General features: G+C 42.0%; 1 protein-coding gene across 1 annotated transcript in view; it reads left to right on the top strand.

Annotated features, from left to right (window-relative positions):
* The window catches only part of SLX4IP (SLX4 interacting protein), a 189,540-nt gene that overhangs the window by 94,639 nt on the left and 73,074 nt on the right, over positions 1-21,827 (top strand). The window contains 2 exon segments of the mRNA XM_028112966.2: positions 16,555-16,644; positions 20,963-21,083. Of these exon segments, the coding sequence (XP_027968767.1) occupies positions 16,555-16,644; positions 20,963-21,083 (211 nt within the window).

Here is a 21,827-nt window from a genome sequence, read left to right as displayed (position 1 = left end):
AGAGAGAGAATGAATGTGTGGTTTGCTGGTACAAGAAGGTTTATTATACTTTTGGTTGTGGGGGGAAAAAAATGACCAGTGAAATACCACCACTAAGGGTAAGTGGAATCAAGCAGATACCAGGATCTGCCTCCCTGTCTATAGTTTGTAAGAGTGTGTGTAATCTCTAGATTTAAATAGTTCAAAGGTGATCTTTTCAGCAGTGGTTCTCAGCCCAGCTAGCATATTACATCAGATAGGGAGCTTTTAAAATATAGTGGTACCCAGGTCCCATCTAGAGAGAATCTAATTTAATTGGTCTGGGGTAGAATTTGGACATAATCTTTAAAAATTCCCCAAGTGATTGTAAGGCACTGCCAGGGTTGCAAACCCCTATTTCTAGGCCAGTGATTCTCAAAGTGTGGTCTCCGGACCAGCAGCATCAGCATCTCCATCACCCATGAGTGTGTTAGAAATGCCAATTCTTGGCCCCACCTCAAGCCTGTGAAATCAGAAAACTCTGGGGGTGAGCCTTTGCACTGTGCATTTGTGACACGCCCTCCTGGTGAATCGGATGCATGCTCAGGTTTAAGAGATGGTATTGCAGGCAATGGGTAGTGGTGCTTGGAAGACACCGAATCCTGAGACTCAAGCGTACATATATAATAGCGGGTGTTGGAAATACTACTGCAGAGTCAATGCTACTGTCTTCAGAGTTCAGTTGCCTCAGGAGACTCTTCACTCATCCAAGGAGGGATGCCTGGGAGCTGTAACTTTCCACTGAGAGCCTTCACAGGGCTTAATTGCTAATGGTGTAGGTCGCAGCTGATACCGAGTTGTGCCTCCTACTTGTTCCAGCGAAGCTTTCAACCTCACTCTCAATATTCTTAATTAATGATCTTCAGCTTCTGAAGCCATTTCATCAGTGGGTCTCCTGTCCCAGCACGTTTCCCCTCTGAGCAGTCCTTGAAGAGGGTGTTATTCCCAGAAGTCAATTAGAAAAGGAAAGTAGAGGTGGCTCTAAACAAGTCCTGTGACCAATTAACCACCTCCCTTTATTCCTCTTTGTAGTTCTTTAAAAATGGGTCAGGCGGAGAAAAAACTGGGGCTCTCACTAGCGGATCTCGCCTGTGTTTGTCTAACATTCTTCTGTTGCACTTGGTATTTCAATTTCCTGCCTTAGGCATGAATTGGTTGAAAATTCCCTTTGAACTCATGGTCATTTTGTAGAAACTTGATGAAGTAGTGATGAGAGTGGTTAGGGGATTGTGTCCTGAGCTCTGAGAAGCAGAGCAGAGTAGGAAGGGAAATTCAGCACCAAACTTAAAAGGTTCATTCTTGGAGAAAGCCATGGGATTAGGAATGATTATTGTGGCCGCAATAATAATTTTAAGAATTCTCCTTGAATCTTGTTCTCTCATTGGATAAAGCAAGGTCACAGTGAAAAGGGTGAGAGGTGAAGGGAAACTTAAACTTCTTAATCCTCTAATTGGCAGTAACAGTTTTTATTGCTTCATTTTCTGTTTACAAGGAAAACACCTTTACATAAAACAGTTCTATTGGATCAGCACCATCCTTGGTAAAGTTCATAGAAATTTCCCAGGTTAGTCCCTATCATTCCCTCACATGCTGTCCTGAGGAGGCTTCTGGAATTCCCTGTGGGATGGGAATCCCCTTGCATCACTGGGCACTTCCTAGTATGGGGTTCCCAATGTCGTTTGCTCTTTTGGTTTTATTCTGTCACTGAAGTAATAGAACCAGGATTTCTGAACAAGGAGTCACTTTTAGGGAAGTATCTTTGCTGTCCAGTATGGTGGCCACTAGCTTACATGTAGCTATTCAAGATAATAAATTAATCACAAATAAACCAATTTTAATTAATAAGAATGAAATAAAAACCAAAATTGGCACTAGCCTTTCAGGCCTTCTTATGGCTTGTGACTTAAGGTATCAGACAGCACAGATAAAGAGCATTTCTAGGGTGCCTGCCTGGCTCAATTGGAAGAGCATGTGACTCTTGATCTAGGGGTTGTAAGTTTGAGCCCTATGCTGGGTGTAGAGATTACTTAAAAATAAAATCTTTAAAAAAAAAAAAAAAGCATTTCAGTCACCAAAGAAAGTTTTTGGGCAGTGTTGGGCAGTTTTGTGACTCTGATTAGTTGGAATACTGAGACTGAGAACAAGGTATCATTATTTGTTAACTATTCCCTATTTGTTCATTAACTTCTGTTTGTCATTGTACTCTATTTTCTTCTCTTTGAATTTAATCCTAACAACATCTCTGTAGGAACCCTAACCCCCTAACCCCATTTTACAGACAAGGGGATGAAGACTCAGAGGCTGAAAAACTTGCCCCAGACCATACAATCATAGAAGGTGCAGTCAGTGTTGGGACATTCATCTGCCTGATTCTAAAGTCCAAGCTTTCTTTGTTAAAGTGACCCTTTTTTTTAAAAAAAATATTTTATTTATTTATTTGTCAGAGGGAGAGAGAGAGAGAGAGAGAGCACAAGCAGGGGGGATGGCAGGCAGAGGGAGAAGCAGGTTCCCCGCTGAGCAAGGAGCCCTGTGCGGGGCTCAATCCCAGGACCCTGGGATCATGACCTGAGCTGAAGGCAGGTGCTTAACCGACTGAGCCACCCAGGTGTCCCTGTTAAAGTGTCTCATAAGAAGATAAATTCTCTGGTTTTTGAGGTCAGGAAGCCCATATCTTTAGGGGTACACTAAAAAACTCCAAACCAGTGACCGATAGTGCTTCGGAGGGTTTAAGTGGCTAATTGATAAAATGGAGCAAGTCAGTAGCACATCTTTTCTTGTGTGATTTTCATCACTCCTCACAATTAGACCAGTGACCTGTGATAACAGTTTATGCAGTTATCCATTTCATGTGCTTTATGCTTTGATCTCCTGGGTTGGGTGGTGAGCACACCTCTTCCCATGGCATATCATTTTCCCATCGGAAAGTCTTGCTTATGTGGTTTCTCTGCTCTCACCTGGTTCTCTATTTCTTAAGGCCCTAAAGAACTGAAAGGATTGTTTTTCCACTTTTAAAAGTCTTGTTAAGGTGTGCCTGGGTGGTTCAGTTTGTTAAGCGTCTGCCTTTGGCTCAGGTCATTATCCCAGGGTCCTGGGATTGAACCCTGTGTCAGGCTCCCTGCTCAGCGGGGAGTTGGCTTCTCCCTCTCCCTCTGCTGCTTCCCCTGCTTGTGTGCTCTCTCTCTCTCTCTCTCTGTCAAATAAATAAATAAAATCTTTAAAAAAATAAAAGTCCTGTTAATATTATTTTATCCTGGTTTTCCTTTTTAAAAAAAGTGAATCATTCTTTCTTCACTTGATCCTTATGTTTTTAAGTGTCATTCTTATTCTAATACAGTTTGTCTCAATATGTATGTTGAAACTAATTGAACACTAAATGCATAAAGCATAGGCATCATAATGTTTATTCTAGCTGCTACTGTTAAAGTAACCTAAAATGAAATTGCCGTCATTGACTGCTACAGCATTATGCTGCCCACTCATAGGGCTGACTCTTGCTTAAGAGTACCTCTGTGCTTGGATGATTGGTTTTTTGGAGCCAAAGGTTGGCCCTTACATATATCGTTGTTAAATTCCATTTAGTTAGATTGATCTAACTACTTTCTTTAACTCATCCTCATAACCCAATTTTAAGTGTCTCTGAGTCACAGAGATTGTTTTTTTTTTTTTTGCCAGATCATTTTTGCTACCCCAAATATTCACTATTCCATCCCATGCAGTATCAGCCACCTTTTTTGTTGACACTATATCTTCATATTTTCTTCCATGTCACTGCCAAGAAATTGGACCAAGACCAGGGTCAAGGAAAAAGCTTTTTATCATCTCCCTCCATGTTGTTCTTTAGCCATTCATGGCTCCAGTGGTTATGGCTGTTGAACTAGTTATAAATCCACCTAATCATTGTTTCTTCCACCCCTATTTTTTCTGGTTTTTCTTCACCAGCATTCCTTTGTTCATTCAGAGATTCACTCATTAATATTTATTGAGCTCCTTCTGTGTCCCAGGAAGGCCCTTTTGGAAGTAGAACTGGTAGGGTTTTGCTAACAGATTAGGTGTAGACTATGAGAGAAGAGCGGCATTAAAGATGACTCTACGGTTTTGGACCTGAACAACTGGGAGAACAGAGTTGCCATTTACCAAGCCAGCTTTAGCGATACCTGGTGGGAGCAGGTTTGAGGGTACAATATCAATAGTTTGGTTTTGAGCTTGTTAGGCTATAGATGCCTGTTTGACATCCAAATGGACATGTTGAGTGTATATATGTAGGGCTTGGGGGAAGTCTGGGCTGGAGCAGGAACTCTAGGTGTCTTTAGCATGTGAACTGAAACCTGGACACTGGTGAGGGTGTAGGCGAAGACAGGAGAGGTCCAGGGACTGAGCTCTGGTCAGTTTAGATTCAGTGTGACGGGGATGAGCCAGCAAAAGAGACTGAAATAGTGGCCAGGGAAGAAGGAGAACCGGGAAAGCAGAGTATCCCAGAAGTGAGGGTTTCCAGGGGCATGTGGAAGAACCACTTTCTTAGATGGCACTTGAGAGGTCAAGTAACATGAGGACCAAGAACCGACCGTTGGACTTAGATACATGAAGGTCATTGGTAATCTTAACAGAAGCCGTTTTGGTGGAGTGGTTCAGGCAAAATGACGTCTGGGAACCTTGTTAAAGAAGAGAATGAAGTTAGTTTTTTGTACCTTGGGTTTTCTTCCGGATCCCTCTAATCTGTTAGGGATTAGGTTTGTAGTTGCCAAATCTTTCTTTCTCCCCCTTTTGCAAATTGCAGTGTCATTTGCCTCTCTCTAGGATCTCATTGCAACTGCAGAGCCCCCTCAACATCTCTGTGGCCGAGCCATCTACAGTGCCCATCCTTGGGCCCGGGGACAGCTTCCCTCCAACCCAGTGATCTGACTTCATTTAAAGGACTGAAGTGCCACTATATCACCTCCCCGTCTGTGTGGGGCTTACAACCTCCTTCCTTTCTATTTCTGCCCAAGGCTCCATCTCACTCTGACAGATAGGTCATGTTTTCCCATTGGATTTCTATCACCATCTTTATCATCCTAAGCCAGAGATGAGTTTTTAAGGTTCTCAGCAAGACATTATTGTATCTGTGGTTCTCAACCCTGGCTGTACATCACATTCACCTCTAGAGGGTTTTTATGTTTTCTTTTTAAGGAAAATCATAATTTGAGTTTCTTACAACTTTAAGGGAATTATTTTATCATTGTGATAAAATGGTGATGTTCTTTACTTGTGAGTTTTAGAACTGTAATATTTTCACAATTCTGGTGTGTTGCCTGCCACCTTCTATTCTTTTACATGGTGAAGCCTGATCGGATTTTTTTTTCCCTTCCTTTTTATTGTAACCTCTGAAAATGTCCTGTATCATCCTGAGAATGCCACAAATGGTCTTCAGGGAGACACAGTGACCTACAGCAGTGGTTCTTAAACTTGATCTTGCACCAGAATCACCTGGAAAACTTGTTTATAAAACACAGGGTATCCCTAAAATTCCCGACTGGCTAGGTCTGAATTTGCATAGCAGACAAGCTCCAGGAGATTCTGATGCTGCTGGTACTTTGAGAGCGAAGGCTTTCTATCTAGGCTCCAGTGGGTAAATATCCTTAGGATTGTGCACACAGATTGCTTTCCTGAACTGGCAGAACCAGGAGAATAAGTATGGCCAAGGGCAGAGATGAAGCTTGCGCTTGACTTGGTTGGGCCTCTCCGAAGCTCTGGTAAGTCTGAGCCATGCTGAGGTGGAAGCTTTTCATGTGCCGTAGGCCTCAGGAAGTCCTCGCTTTGTGCTTGTGTTTTGGTTTGCAGACATATACTTGTATTCTTTGTGCCCTCCTGTCAAGGTTACATGTAGCCTTATCTTTGGCCTCTTGAAGTTGTCTTCGGAAGCACTACTTACCCTGACCCAGTTTAGAAGAGAAAACGGAAAACGTAGCCTCCTTTATCAACAATATTAATACCCCACAAAAAGTTAAATGACAACTAGATTGAACAGAGAGTGCATGCCATAGCTTCATCTGGCAAGTCCTTTGTTATATTTGAAAGTAGATGAGAGGATTCCAGAGGAAACATATGGATGTGGAGGATTCCTTACGTTATTTTACATTTAACCAAATAAACAGAATTCCTCTAAGTCACCCAGATTCACCACAGTATTCATCAAACACTCTTTGTACCCACACCAAGGAAGTTGGAAAATTGTGCCATCTATCTTGTATCTCCCTTCCTCTTTCAAGAAATTTCCCTCCAAGATTGACCACCCTGTAGAACAATCCACAAATTCTAGGCATTGATCACTAGAGGAATATTTACAGAGGTTTTCTTTTTTCATTCTGATTCATTTATAATTGGTCGCAAATTTCTTTAACTCAAAGGCTGCACTGCTTTTATTCTTCTTGAGGTTGAAGAATGTCAAGATTCTTCAGGGATATGAAAGAATATTTTCTAAGATGTTAATTTTTGAAGAGTTTAAAATCAAACCCACATTCCAAAGTTTCTTGATAACTCATATGCTGGTTAAAGTTGTGAGGGGAATTTGTGGGGACTAACGCCCCTATTGTTTATCAAATTCCATTTTCAGATTGCTAAAGTGGTTGGCCGTAGTTGGTCCTGAACACACTCCTGATGGTCTACGTGTTGCTAACTATGAATGTTGCTTGTCTTTCCAGCCATTTAAGACTCTCAAGACAAGTTGCCTATAGACAAGCACATAATTTCTTTCAGGTTATCTTTTCATTTCACGTTCTCTGTTGCAGACATATATGAGAGAAGAGTTCATATTTTTAATCTGCTGTGATTACAAGCCATCTGTTCTTCTTCTAAGAAGCAGTGTGTGGCCAGAGTAAAACTGAATGAAAGAATTATGAGGCATTTATTAGTTCTTAGTAGGAATAGGTGCAAACCTGTGCCCTGTTTGTAAATCTTACGGAACTGACAATTCAGAGTTCATTTGATATGCCCTGGAATTGGAAGCAAATTCTGCCTTGGGACGGGGGAGAAACCCCCAAAACAACCCTTTGAGCTCTTTGTATGGCTGGTGCCATGCTGAAGCTTTGCACTTGCATACTCTCATTTCATGTTCAGATAGCAAGCACCATAAGGTGTTTTCATTGCTGTCCCCATTTCCCCTTGCAGGAGCTTCCTCTGGCCTGGGAGAACTGAGGTGCAGGGCAGGGGTTTAAAGTCAGGTCTGGCCTACCCCCCAAGTCACTGTGCTCCTCGTTGCTGCACGCACTCTGCACACACCACAGGCCAGTCCCCTGAGGAATAGTGGCCTGCCGTTTACATTTGAAAGAACAATTTCTTGAAAATCGTCAGGGAAAATGTCTCAAGAAATGAAGTCAGTCCTTATCTTTCAAAAGGAGTGGCTGAGGGCTTATTCCGAACTGCACTTTTCCTGCCACAGTGGATTTTAGAGTCTATGATTCAGCCCCAAATGCTACTTAAAAGTTCCAGTGGCATCTGTTAAATTTAAGCATTGTTTTATAATATATACCACTTTAGTTGGCCTTTGCTTTATTCCCAGCAGAGCTTTACTTCCCTTCCCAAATCTTACCCAGGGTGACTGTTAGCCACTGTATGAGCACTCTAGGCCAAAACCCCCAAACTCTTTCTTAGTAGGAGACCAGAGACAATTTACTGAAGGACATCAGCCTCTTACTATATTTTACCTCCTTGTCATCAAACCCATTAGCTCTGCTTCTCCGTGTTCTTTCTCATTCCTTTGTGACTTGCTTCTCCCCCATGTAGAATCTTTCCCCATGCATGACAATAAATCTGTTAAGAAAAACAAACAAGTGACTGGAAGGGTGTACATCCCTGACCTGTAGCCAGAAGTCCCACAGCAGACACCGAACAGGAGACAGAAACTCCTTCCCCTTCTGATTCCTTTTCACTTGAGACAAGTCACCTCCTCCCCTGCATCCCCTTCAGCCAGTAAAACTTGAGCTCAAAGGACTAGTCATCTGTTTGCAACCAACAAAGCCCCCACACATGTTCCCGTTACGGGGTTTGAATTCACACAGTCCGCCAGGGTCTTACAGATTGTTCTGCCTGATTGGAAGGTGGGAAAATAACTGTGTGGCACAGAGGAGTGGGCATCACAGCCTGTTTTCTGGTGTGACAGTATTCTATTCATAAATGAGCCAACTTAGTTGCAAGCTGTGAGTTTGATTCTGTGGTGTTTCTTGTTCTGAGGACAGGGTGCAGGTAACAGGGAGGTAATCCCTCCTGGACAGAGAACAGGGCAGACATGAAAGTAATTTTTATCATTGATGTATTTTTTTTTAAATTCATTCAACAAGCACTCCTCACTGTCAGGCCCAGTTTGAGGCAGTGAGAGCCCAAGGGTAACAGAAAGCAGCCCCTCCCCACAGGCAGCCCCTGGGGGATGGATGTATGCAGCCACGTGTTTACAGCCTATGATGATTCCACAGCGGAGTCATGAATAAAGTGCTGTGGCAGCAAACAGGAGCTTATTCCTGCCTGAAAGGTGTCAGAGAATGCTCAGGGGAAGTACTTGTTGGTTGCTAAGATTTTTCCTATTAACGCTGGCGTGGCTCGTAGCGAACTGAGCTGATTCAGGACGAAACAATGCACCAGACTCAGTGTGGCTCTTTCGGGGCAAAAGAGATTCGTGGCCTCGGACTTCTTGCGCGAGGCCCTTCTCCTGTTTGTCGTCAGAGGGCTTTCTCCAGGCCTTTTCTGTATGCTGTGATCTTGAATTCGGGCTGTGTCTCATTCTGTTACTAAGATTATAATGTTCCTTCTACCTGGCCTGCCAGGTATTGCCAGGTTGGCAAGGCACCACACCAAATAAAACCTAGCCATGATCACCGGGGATCTTCAACAAGTGAGAGAGAGCAGAGCTCTTCAGTTTCTCGGTGTTTCCAGAACACTGACTGGTAATTGTTTATGACTCTCTGGGTTGTCCTGAGAGTCAAATGCAATAAGGTACAGAAAGGGCTTCACACAGTATCTGGCACACAATAAGTGCTCAATGAATCTTAACTCTTGTTATTGCCAGTTTGTTCACCCTTGAGTTTCTGCAGTTAGATTAAGGAAACAGCGTATTCCAATGGAATGACTCTTTATTCTCTCCTTCCCCCTAACTGTCTGCTGGTTTATCGTATATGACATCCTAAAGGTATGCTGCTTGCTTTTCTTGAATGTAAACTCCAAGCTTGGATTCCTTGGGCGAGTATTGTAATAAGGAGCAGGCCAAGAGGGTTAAATTGACAAAAGATTTGTGTTGACTTTTCTTCTGCTTTAACTCCGGGTAAGGATTGTTACTGTCCGGGGATCACTGTTCCTGCTCCCCAACCCCCACCCCACCTTCAGTGTGATTTACTGCCCTAGTGCTCTGCTGCATTCTTTACTTTCCCCTTTCCTCCTGCCTTCTACCGAACTAGCCCTCCCGCCCCACTCCTTCTGCAGTGGGGCTTTGCCACTACCCTGCTCTCTTATCTAAGAGGGCATCCCACACCAGCAGCTTCAGCATCTGAACTCTTTTAGTGCCTCGCTTCCAGGATGGAGTGAATCACTGTGCTCAGGGAAGGAAACTTAGTGACTCTTTGCAGCATCCTTGGTTCAGTCCTGTGGCACTAATGGATAGACGCAGCTGCCAACGCTCACCCTAGAGGGAATAGGTACAGTGGGGTGGGTCCAGACTAGGCAGCCTTGAATGTGCCTCCACATGGGTTCTGGAAGCAAGTCCTTCGAAGTAATGCATGGTGGTGGGCTTTGGAGTCTTAAGAGATTTGGATTTGGTTCCTGGATCTGTCACTTACTATGTCATACTGGACCAGTCCTTACCTTCTCAGATTATACTTCCTTATCTATAAAATGTGAGTAACAGTTGTGTTCTTTCATAGGCTAGGTGGTGAGGATTAAATTGAATACTATAGGTATAGCGTAGCACAAGGCCTAGAACATAGGAGCTCTGTAAACTGTGCTTTTTCTTTCAAAACCACATGGCTTTTTAATTCTGTGTTGTAACATACTGCAGTTTATTTTGATATGAAAATATTTAATATGTTCCTTAAAGCCTTTTAGTAAAGTTGATACTCCAAGAAGAGAATTGACGTGTTGTTTTTTTGTTTTTGTTTTTTCATGAAAACCTTCAGGAGAAGTGTCTTTCTAGATTTAATATTTAGGAATGATTGAGTTATCTTCAGTACTGATTCATTCTCATCTTATGGACTCTGATTGGCTTTTCTTTTTTTACATTGGAAACTAGCAAACTCAGAGCCAAGTGCTGCAGAGACTTATGACCAGGGTGGGAATGTTGGACAGACCTACCATTGGTTTCGTTTTATGTTTCTACCCTTGTTTTTCTTATTTCCTCTATTTTTAGTCTTTGCCTTGTTAACCCAACCTGCCTTAAATCCTTGATGACAGGTGAGGATAAAATGCCAGTGACAGAACAGACCCATCTGGATGAGTTGCCTGTGGACAGCCCCATGGGCATGGTTGACACTACTCACACGCCTAGAGCATCATCTTTGCTCTTCCTCCTCCTACACCCAACCACATCCTCTTTCTTTTTTGAGTTTCTCTCAAATCTACCCCTTTGTCTTCACCCATCACCTTCCATTGTCTCTTATTTGGGTTTTTGGGGTGACTTTAAACCTGTCCGCATGGTTCCATGATTTCTCCCCACCAGCGCACACACCACACTCCTTACCTGAGAGAGCTCTCCAGCCTACAGGTCTTGTTTCCCTTAGGCCTGCCCAGTGGAACCCTCCTACCCTGTTGGCCTCATCTGCTGACGTTGCCCTCTTTCTGCTTACTGGACTCTTGTTCCCTGAGCATGCAAGCTATTCAAGCCTCTTTCCTATGTGGGTGCTGTTTGTTTTTCTTTCTTTGCCTCTTGCCCTCTTTCTCAGGACTTAGCTGAGAGGTCATACCCCTCAGCCCTGGCCCTCTAGAGCAGAGTTGTGGCCTGGCCACCTCTCGTCCTTGGTGTATGCGGTGGTTACACTTACTACAGTGCTCTGTTGCTGCCTCAAGTTCTGGCCACTGCCCCTATGAAACTTAGTGCGTGTTGAAGGAATGAGTGAATGAGAGAGAGAGAGAGAATACACAGATCTCGCCGTTCTGAGCCTCCTTCTGAGATACCTACCTGTGTGAGAAGTGTTAGCATTTCTACCTTTATTTTACACTTAGGGTAAAATTAGAAAATAAGACCTTCCACCCCTGGTGGTGAGTTTAGGGCAAAGTAATTGTAGGGTCCTTGTCTTATTCCCTTTTTTCAAACTATAGAAAATGACTGATTGCCACTGGTGACGGTGTAGTTGTTGCCACTCTAGAATAAGGAGGGAGGAAGTTGTTCTATAATGCATCAGTGTCCTGGGCTGAATTGGAACAGCCTTGTCCCCAGAATGGGCTCAGTGCCCTCACTCAGCAGATAAGCCTGTGGTTTGCCCAAAATTCAGAGCCCATTTATCTTGTCTTTGTTCACTCATTCCCTTCTGTTAAATATTAAGCACTTGCTCTGTTTCCTTCCCCTTGAGAAAGACTCTCCAGGCAGAGCAGTGGTGGCCTGGAGGGCAGGGCCAGGATGGTCTCACTGAAGGTTAAAGCTGTCTATACACACACACACACACACACACACACACACACACACACACACACACACACACACACACACACACACACACACACACACACAGCACTTATTATGAGCTGGTCCTGTGCTGATTGCTGCAGCGTAGAGTCAAATGAGATTGGGACCCTGTCTGTCTATACCAAGGAGCTAACAGCCTAGCAGGGGCGCCCCCTACATAGACCAGCTGTTTAGTGCAGGAATAAATAAGCATGTGAAGCATATGCCTGATCCAGAGGAGGAAGTGATAGACTATTCAGAAAAGCTCCACAGAGATGTCCATGCCCTTGCTAGGGTTCAAGGATGCATAAATGTTCACTAAACACATTGAGGTGCATTAGAAGCAGAGGGCAGAGGAAGCACGTATGTTAGAGATTGCTCTGATAGGGGCATTGAGAGTTCATGAGACACCAAGAGAAGCAGCCCTAATATTCCAAGTGGGAGATGATAGGAGCTGCAGAACAAGAGACAGGGTGGAGGTGGGGGGGGCGATTAGCTCTTTAAGAAGTAAAATCCACAAGACTTGGTGACTGATGGTGGAGGGCTAGGGAAAGGGAGGAGTTAGGGTTGACTCCCAGGCTTTTGGCTGAAACCTCTGGGTGGAGGGGGTTAGAAGCTGGATCAGACCCTGGCCTGTTGACTCACAACCCAGGGCATGGGATGTGAAGCTTCTTCTAGTAGCCTTTGGTCTGTTAGAGATAACTTGGCTTGTGTAAAATGAGCAGCTCAGGCCTAAGAAAGAAGTGATGGTTAGTGTGTTCCTCCTTTCTGAAGAGAGCTGGACAGTTTATCTGCTGAGAGATGAAATTACCTCCTAATTAAGGAGAAGTGAAGGCTGTGCTTCTGGCAGCAGTAAGAGAACCCCCCGCCCAACGTGTTTACTCATGGGAGCAAAGCAGCAAAGCTTTGAGAGCAGGGGACTGTAGAAAGGCACAGTCCTGCTGCTTAGTGTGGGAGTTTGAGAGAGCTCTTGCTGGAGAACTCAGAACTGCTGGCTGCAGAGGGAGAAGCCTGCTTTTGGCCGGGGGAGGTGGGGGTGGGGGACCGCGTGCATGCCGGGTGGTGGGGTCTGGCTGAAATCCAGGAAAGTTTGAACACCAGAGTAAGATTCCGTGATTTATTTAAAAAAAAAAAAAAAAGGCATTCTAATCAGTCTGTTTATCATCAAACTTACACTGGGTTATTTGTGATCAAAGTTATGAAATGATGGGAAAATTCCAAATTGGACCTTGCTATTTAATTCTGTAGAAAGCTACTATTATATACTATTGATTCAGATTGTTCAAGCATCACTTTTTTTTTTAATTTTAAAAGATATTTTTGCTAATAGAGAGGAGGTTGTAGAGAACTTGGTTTGAGGAGTCAGGATTAAACACTTGGAGGAAACCCAGTAAGATGTGCGTAAGGTACATCCTATTGCTTTGGAGAGGCTCTTGTTCTGCCATCTATGGAGCCTCAACAGGTCTGTGGCAGAATTCAGAGGGTCAGTGAACTTGGATGGGAACAAAATTACATCTTTATTTTAACCAAATTCTAATCAATTTATTTTTTATTATAAGTTAAGTATTTATTTATTTTATAGAGCATGTGTGTGCATGCGGGTGCAAAGCTGGGGGAGAGGCAGAAGGAGAGGGAGAGAGAGAATCTCAGGCAGACTGTGCTGAGCATGGAGCCCGACACAGGGCTTGATCTCACAACCCTGAGATCATGACCAAGAGTTGGGCACTTAACTGACTGAGCCACCTAGGTGCCCTCTAAGTTAAGTATTTAAAACACAGTAGTATTCGCAGTAGATGTCACCATTAGAATCATACCTCTTTTCATGTTATAATTGTGGCACATATCTGAAGGTATCATTTATGCTTACCACTACTTTGTATTTATGGTAGTTATTAGATCTACCACTATGTGAGAAGAGCCAGTGCCTTAATAAACAAGTACATAATTACTAAATCACATAGAAAATTTTTTTAATTTGGATAATCATGCTTCAGTCAAATCTTTTTTGTTTTGTTTTTTTAGTCCTATGCATTGTGTTTCATGCATTTAAAAACCTTATTCTTAGCCAGTGTCATCAGCTTCACAGCTGCCCAAAGAGGTCCATGGCACACAAAAGGTTAATAACCCCTGGCTAAGATCATGTAGTTGTGGCATGTGACCTCCACCTGGTGGCAGCATACTCCTTAAAGGTTAAATCTATAATCAGCATTGTGAAGAAACTTTTAGAGTAACAGTATACTTGAGTATGGTTTTCAAACAGTTTTGATCACAAATCCACAGTAAGAGGCTTTACATCATAAGTCATTATACTCATACATAAGTTTCACAAAACAAGACTTGATCTTACCATGTGACATACTGGTATTTCTTATTCTATTCATATATTCCCTTTGATTCTCTTTCTTTAAAATATAATACTGGTTATAACACAGTATACCGCAGTTCAGTGGGTTACACTCTACTGTTTGACATCGTAGGAGATCCTCTTTCAACATACTTCATGATTTTTTACCTGATGAACTTCACTTTGATCTTCCCCAAAATACCCATATGTTTTCAGGGACATAATACATTTTATATAACTGTCAGTACATATAAATGTGCTTTTACACAGCTTTAAAAAAATTATTAGTGATGTATAATTTATATATGCCGAAATGAACTGATCTTTAGCATATAACCCACCAAGATATAGAACATTCCCATCACCACACCGAGTTCTTCTGTGCCTATTCTCACTCAGTTGCTCCCTAGATAATCACTATCTGATTGCCTTTTTTTTTTTTTTTTTTTTAAGATTTTTTGGTTATTTATTTGACAGAGAGAGAGAGAGAGCACAAGCGGGAGGAGTGGCAGGCAGAGGGAGAGGGAGAAGAAGGCTCCCTGCTGAGCAGGGAGCCTGACGTGGGGCTTGATCCCAGGACCCTGGGATCATGACCTGAGCCGAAGGTGGATGCTTAACCGCCTGAACCACCCAGGCGGCCCACTATCTGATTGCTTTGACCCCAGATTAGTTTTGCTGCTCTAGAACTTTATATTAGTGGAATCATACAATAGGTATTCTTTTAGCCTGGCTTCTTTTGCTCAACATAAGGTGGAGATCAGTCCATGTTGAGTGTATCAGTAGTTTTGTGAGGAGCATTCCACTGAATGAATGTGCCACACTTTGTTTATTCTTCTGTTGATGACTTGGGTTGTTTTCTGTCTTAGCTATTACAAATAAAATTTCGATGAACATTTGCGTACAAGTCTTTCTGTTCACGTGTTTTTATCTCTCTTGGTAAATACCTAAAGTGGAATTGTTGGCTAGAAATGTATGTTTAACTGTAGGAAACTGACCAACTGTTTGCCAACGTGGTCGAACCATCTTACGTTTCCACTAGCAATGTATGAATGTTTGGGTTGCTTCACATCCTTACCAACATACGGTGTGTCAGTCTTTTTAATTTTAGTCATTCTGAGGTACAGGGTTGTATCTCTTAGTGGTTTTAATTTGCATTTGTCTGATGACTGATGTTGAATACTTTTACATGTGTTATTAGCTGTTTGTTTATCTTGTGAAGTATCTATTCAAGCTTGAGTTGTTTGTTTTCTTAATATCGACTTGTAGGAGTTCTTTATTTTGGATGCCAGTCCTTTATGTCAGATACATGCATTTATGAATATTTTCTCTCAGCCTGTGACATACATATTCATTTTATTAATGAGCAAAGGTTTTCAATTTTGACAGAGTTCAATTTAATAATATTTTTCCTCTGTATTTTGTGCTTTGTGGGTTTTAAGAAATTTTTTTCTATTCTGTTTGGCAAGACAGTTTTGGTTTTTATGTGGAGGTCTGTCATCCATCTCAAATTAATTTTTGTGTATGGTATGATGTCAATGTCACGTTTTATTTTCTTCCCGTATTTATGTTGGTATTCTCAGGTCATTAGTTGAAAATACTTTCCTTTCACCATTGAATTATAGCACAGGATTTAAAAAGGAAAAAAAAACTATTTAGCCAAAAAGGTGCAGAAGTGACATTTTCCTACTGGCCCATCAGTGACCCTTTGGGCCTCGGAGACCATCCCCAACCTGCAGTCTTGGTCATCTATTCCTTTCTGAGTTAGCTCATCCACAGTTAGAGATTTTCAGAAATTACTCATAAGGTGTGAGTATTTATAAGGCTACATTTTACAGGGTCTATAGCTGTGCCACAGAGTGGCTAGCCACATATGGCTGTTTAAATTAAATTAAAGTTAAATACAGTTTAAAATTCAGCTTCTCAGTCATAGTAGCCACATTTCATGTGCTCAGTAGCCACACATGGTTATTGGCTACCCTCTTGTACGGTGACAGGAAGCAGGATTTGGACAGTTTTATAGCATATTTTAATGAAACTAATTTAGTTTTGATAACTGTCATTCAGCATCTACCTTCCTCTCCTTGGTTCTTTTTCGTTTGTCCTCATTTCCATTTCTAAGATGTGCTGTCCCAGCCATTCCTTTTGTCTGTCTAAAAATGCAGTAGCTTATATCTTTTCTTTCCTACTTAGAAGAAAGACTTGCCCTGACTATCCACGGAACCCTTCTCTTCTGGAGCCTACCCAGGACTGGCCTATTTGACTTCTTTCTATGTCTGGTAGTCGTCCAACTGCCACTGGATGTCTTGAGCAATCCCCTTTCAAGGCGTGGCCCAGAGATAGATATTTTGTCTTTACTGTCATGACTAAAATTATATTTCTCCTTAGCATTTCTACCCTAAATATTAAACTTGCAAAAACTAGTAGGTTTAGGACGTGTAATCCCTGCCCCATATGAAGGTTTCTGTCCACTAGGGAACTTTGTTGCCATTTCATCATGAGCAACCACATAGGAATTTGTGAGATTTTTCTCTGATTGTTTGCTGGGTGTGAGCTAACTCTGCCATTAATGTCTTTTTAGTGTGGGAATTTTGCTGTCCTGGTGGATCTTCACATACTGCCACAAGGTTCAAACAAAGATAACAGCTGGTTTTCTGAACAGAAGAAAGAGGTACCACAAAACTGTTCACTGTTTAAATGCAAGTTGCTGCTGCTAGAAGAAATATTAACTCTTTCCAGCTTTCATTTTTGTTAGTGGGCAAAAAATATTGAATTATATTTAACCCTTGAGAAACAGTTGTTATATTCCAATGACAGACATATACTTGCTTCTTTTTCCCCGAGAAAGTGACACATCTATATATTTCATAAGCTAAATTATTTAAACCAGAAATTTTCAACCTCTTTGTTTTGGGGGAAAGGGCTCATTATAGTTAAAACAGAAGACGATGGTCAAGTGAGGGTTCTAGGCAAGCAGGGATTTTAATCTAACTGTTTGTAAAGGACAGACCAAGACCCTGAAGCAGGTGTGGGGTGAACACAATTCTGATCTTTCACACCTTGAAATCAAATTCTTATTTAATTCTTAAATTATCATCGTCCACTCTTTTGTCTTCTACCATACTTTTTTTTTTTTTTAAGATTTTATTTATTTATTTGACAGAGGGAGACACAGTGAGAGAGGGAACACAAACAGGGAGAGTGGGAGAGGGAGAAGCAGGCTTCCCGCAAAGCAGGGAACCTGATGCGGGGCTCAATCCCAAGACCCTGGGATCATGACCTGAGCCAAAGGCAGACACTTAATGACTGAGCCACCCAGTCCCCCCTTGTACCATACTTTTCTTAACACGAGTCTTTGACAGCAAGTGTGAAGATATTTGACTGTATTCCTTCTCACTGAGGCCAGTCAGGGAGGGAGGATGGCTGAATGGTCATGTGGCTGGGAGCCTGGTATTTGATCTCCCTGGGCCTCAGTCTCCTTATCTGCAAATGAAAGAGTTCAACCAGAGGCCTCTGAGTCACTGCTAGCTCTCAGCTTCCCCAAGATCCCACCCCAGTGCTGCTGTGGCAAAAGGTTCGAGAGTGCATCTGGCTCTCCTCAGATGCTCTGCTTCCTTCTCCATGTCCTTTTACTAGAGAGCAGGGAGAGCGATAGTGAGGCAGTGGCTTTCACATAACTTTCAGAATATTATAGCACTTTGTGTCCTCCGTGATATTCATCACAATAGCTTTTTAGAGCTAGAAATAAAAAATAAGTTTTTATTGAAAGGTAGTATATGGAGAAGAATCTAGTGATAGTGGCAACAAAACAAAGCAAAAGCAAAAAAAAAACAAAACATAAAACACCTTTACTGTGGTGATTGTTTTTAGTCAACTTTTGAAGACTACTAGAAAACAAAAACTCCCTCCAAGAAAATTTATAAGTAATACATTTTCAATCACAAGGTACTAATACAATCAGGACTTGGCTGGGCAATATTGTACTTGAGATCTAGTAGCCCACGGCTGGGAGAAGGGAGGCACAAGATTCGGAATAATGAGATTTATTGTTCAGGTTAATAAATGGATTGTCCTCCTCAGGACTTAATATTTAGTAAGCCAGCATCTCCTACTATAACTCAACTCCATGGAATTCCAAATTTGGCTTACCCACACTCTGTTTCCCCAAAGTGACTAATGCTCACCTAAGGGGACCTCACCCCAAAAGTCTTCTGACTTGACTGACGTTAACAGCATTCTAGAATCCACTGTTTCGGGCCCACCTTTTCCTCCATTCTCTCCCAGCTTTACCACCTCAGCCTTCGCCCTTTCTTGTTGATATGTAGTCAGTTTTGCCAAGAGTCAGTTGCTTTGGAAGGCTTTAAAATAAAGGTATGAATGTGTGAATCACCTTCTAGGCAAAGCATGAGGCTAGATTTTTCCAGGGTGCCACACACAGCTGTTGCTGCCCCACCTAGTACTACGTCCGGGCAGCAAGGCATGACTTAGCAAAGGTGCTCAGTGCACGATTGGACCTGCAGAGCTTGGCTGCAGCGTTGGCTGCAAGAAGGCAGGTTATGCCAGCAAGCCAAGCTTCCCTCTCAAAGCAAAGCGGATGGTTTGCTGCTTATACTCGAAGTGGTTCCTTTAAAGTTTGTTCATTGACATTAAAATTGCTGAGAGAGAGAGACAGAGAAAGGAGAAAAGCAAGTCAAGGAAAGGATATGATTCTAGTCTGTATTCAGTGTCTCAGTGCTTTCATCTTTTTTATTATTAGATCATTTCATGATTGGGATTTCATGAGCAATCAATTTGATTGCATTTTAGCAGATGCTTTAATATAGTGAAAGTCTTAAGAATGTCCATTTCCTTTTCAGAAAAAGGAACTAATTGCATGTATTAAACCCAAGTTTATTTTGAGTCCAGCACGAGTAGTCTTTGTACCCAAGCAGGCAAACTTGAACTGTTTCATTTGTGAACTTGAGGAAGCAAGTGTGAGCCCCTGTTAGCCTAGAAATGCTGTATATATCTCTGTCCTCTTGGTCTTCGATTTCATCTTGGTCTTCTTATGTGCCCTTCTGGTGTAGCTGGGAATTTGTCTTTTCTTGCATTGCTCTGGTTCTGAAGAGAATGCTTCGCTAAGTGTGGTGTGGTCAGTTACTAGGGTATCTTGACCACACTGCACATGGTCTACCTTCCATTCGTCAAACCTGACTCATGGAAGGAAAGCCCTGTAACTATAGGGAGAAAGTTTGTGTTGTATGGGCCTTTGTTTTATTTTTGTCGTACTATTTTTAGTTCTAGCCTTATAGGGCATTTATGGCCAAATTTTAACAGTCTCTGTTTCCATGTATGTCTTTCACATATTTTCTAGCTCAGTCATAGTTGAACCCTGCATGTGAAGCAAAATTCTTTAATTGTTAAAACAACAGTATGAGGCAAGGCTGCCTTTCTGTTGTGTGAACAATGCCAAAACGCTCAACTGTAAACGGATATCTCTGTATTCCACAAGGCACTGCATCTTTGGGCTGCAAAATGAGAGCAGAGAGAGGAGACCAGTGTTTACATTTTATGTAGATCACGTTTGTGAATTAAATCAAGGATTGTCAGTACTGTTGAGGAGTGTATGTATTAGCAATAAAAAACAAGTTTGGCAATCATTGCCCTTCAGAGCCATTTAGAATTTTGTTCTTGTTTTAATTTATGAAGATTCTAAGAGATCAACCTGAGATGGCATTGAAGAAACCAGTGAAACAGGTTTGAGTTGACCTCGGGAACTCCGAGCCTTCTGCAGAGGCTGGGACTTGGACCAGAATTATCAGTCCTTACACACCAGTTTCTTAATCTAAATTAAGAAATTTAGATTTGTGTGCCATTTTTCCCTTTCCCTGTGATGGCTACATGTCTCTAGTGGACAGTTTCTTCCTGTTGTGTGGTGGACTTTGAGAGTTTTGTTTTTCTTTTCATAAGTAACACTGATAAATAAAACAATAGACAACTCCAGGAATTTGCTAGTGGTGTGGTATGTTGACATTGAATTCAAACCATGTGTTTCTGTTGCCTAATATTAATCTACTTTAGGGAAATATGAGAAGTTAAATTATTTTCACCATTAATTAATTGGTGAATATAGTGCAGTTTTCACAAAAGCAAATGGGCATGTACAGTATCATCGAGAGGAGCGTGGAAGAAAATCACATTACTGGTTTCCAGTTCTCTCTTCAGCCCATCACTCAATGCTGTTCTTTCTTCAGTAGATTTCTAAACCTAAGTCCAGAAACTAGTGAATCGTGGTGTTTAGGTTAAAAAAGGGTTTTTATTTGTTTGTTTGTTTGTTTTGGGGGGCAGTGCCTGGGTGGCTCAGTCCCTAAAGCGTCTGCCTTCGGCTCAGGTCATGATCCCGGGGTCCTGGGATTGAGCCCCGCATCGGGCTCCCTGCTCAGCAGAGAGCCTGCTCCTTCCCCTGCCGCTCACCCCATTCATGCTCTCTCTCTCAAATAAATAAATAAAATCTTTAAAAAAAAAAAAAAGGTTTTGAACCAAGTTTGAAAAATGGGAAATATTCACATAAAAATCACTGTGGCTGGCTCCTCTTAAACAAATCTGAAGAGCTGATGACCCTGTCCCTGGTACCCCTACACACGGCAGCAGTCCCCTGGAGCCACTGGGGGCAGGGGACTGCCATCCCCAGTCTTGCTTGGCCACACGGGGCACTTCACTCTTTTTATCTTCCTTTTAGAAATGTGAAACTGAGGCAGAGGGCAATGAAATGAATTTCTCGGGTCACAGAGTAAGCCAACATCATGGTTTTGAACAAACCTCAGTAGCGAACTTAAACCTGGCACGTTACCCTCGAGCACAGATAGCATTTTTTTTTTCAGCTTTCACAGCTAAGTAAAAAAGCAAACAAAATAAAATGTTCAGTGTTGACTTTTTAATATGCACGATGTTGACTCTTTTTGCATTGCATTACATGAGAAAATTATATCTCATTTTTCAATTTACTTTAGGAAGTCTGTTTACTGTTAAAAGAAACCATTGATTCAAGAGTTAAGGAGTACTTGGAAGTTCGTAAACAGCACAGGCCATCAGATACAGAATTCACAAGATCCAGTCCCTTGACCTTAAAAGGTAGGCACTGAGTACTTTGATTTTGGATAAAATTTCTGCTTTGTAGAGATGGCAATTATGTTTGACTCTGACTGTCATGTTAGTACAGTGATACATTTAAAAACTATGTTCTAATGAGGATGCTTTGTTTGGGTGAAGAAAATTAGCCAAAAAGCCCTAGAGGGCTTTTAATGGTAGGCAAAATATATAAAAATAGAAAATAAAACATTCCTAAGGAAACTGTAAATACTTTAAAGGAAATTTTTTTTTTTGGACAAGTAGTCTTACAAATAGATGTACATTAATGCTGACTTGATTTGGGGCTTTATGCTTTTTTAAATGCTTTCATATATATCACCCTATTTCAGAGGTTCTCAACTGGGGGTAATGGGTCCCAGGGAACATTGGGTTGTTATCGGGGGAACAGGAGGGGTGGCACGGAGCTACTGGAATCTAGGGAGTAGAAGCCAGGGATGCCACTAAATATCCTGCAATGAACAGAAAAGCCCCCCACAACAAGGCATTATCTGGCCCAAAACGTCAAGGGCACTGAGGTTGAACTATCCTGCCCTATTTCCTAATAAAACTTTGAGAATGGTGATGTCTGAGTTGTAGGTGATGAAGCTGAGGATCTACAAGATTAAGGGCTCACCCAAATAAAAGATCATCCTTTTTTTTTTTAAGATTTTATTTATTTATTTATTTATTTGACAGAGAGAGAGAGAGAGAGAGAGAGAGAGAGAGAGAGCAAGAGCAGAAACACAG

Source organism: Eumetopias jubatus, unplaced genomic scaffold (genome assembly GCF_037043125.1).
Source record: "Eumetopias jubatus isolate StellerSeaLion01/CBP00866 unplaced genomic scaffold, mEumJub1_p1.0 scaffold_9, whole genome shotgun sequence".
Taxonomy (NCBI): Eukaryota; Metazoa; Chordata; class Mammalia; order Carnivora; family Otariidae; genus Eumetopias; species Eumetopias jubatus.
Note: the sequence above shows the minus strand (reverse complement) of the source record. Positions and strands in the feature narration are given on the sequence as shown.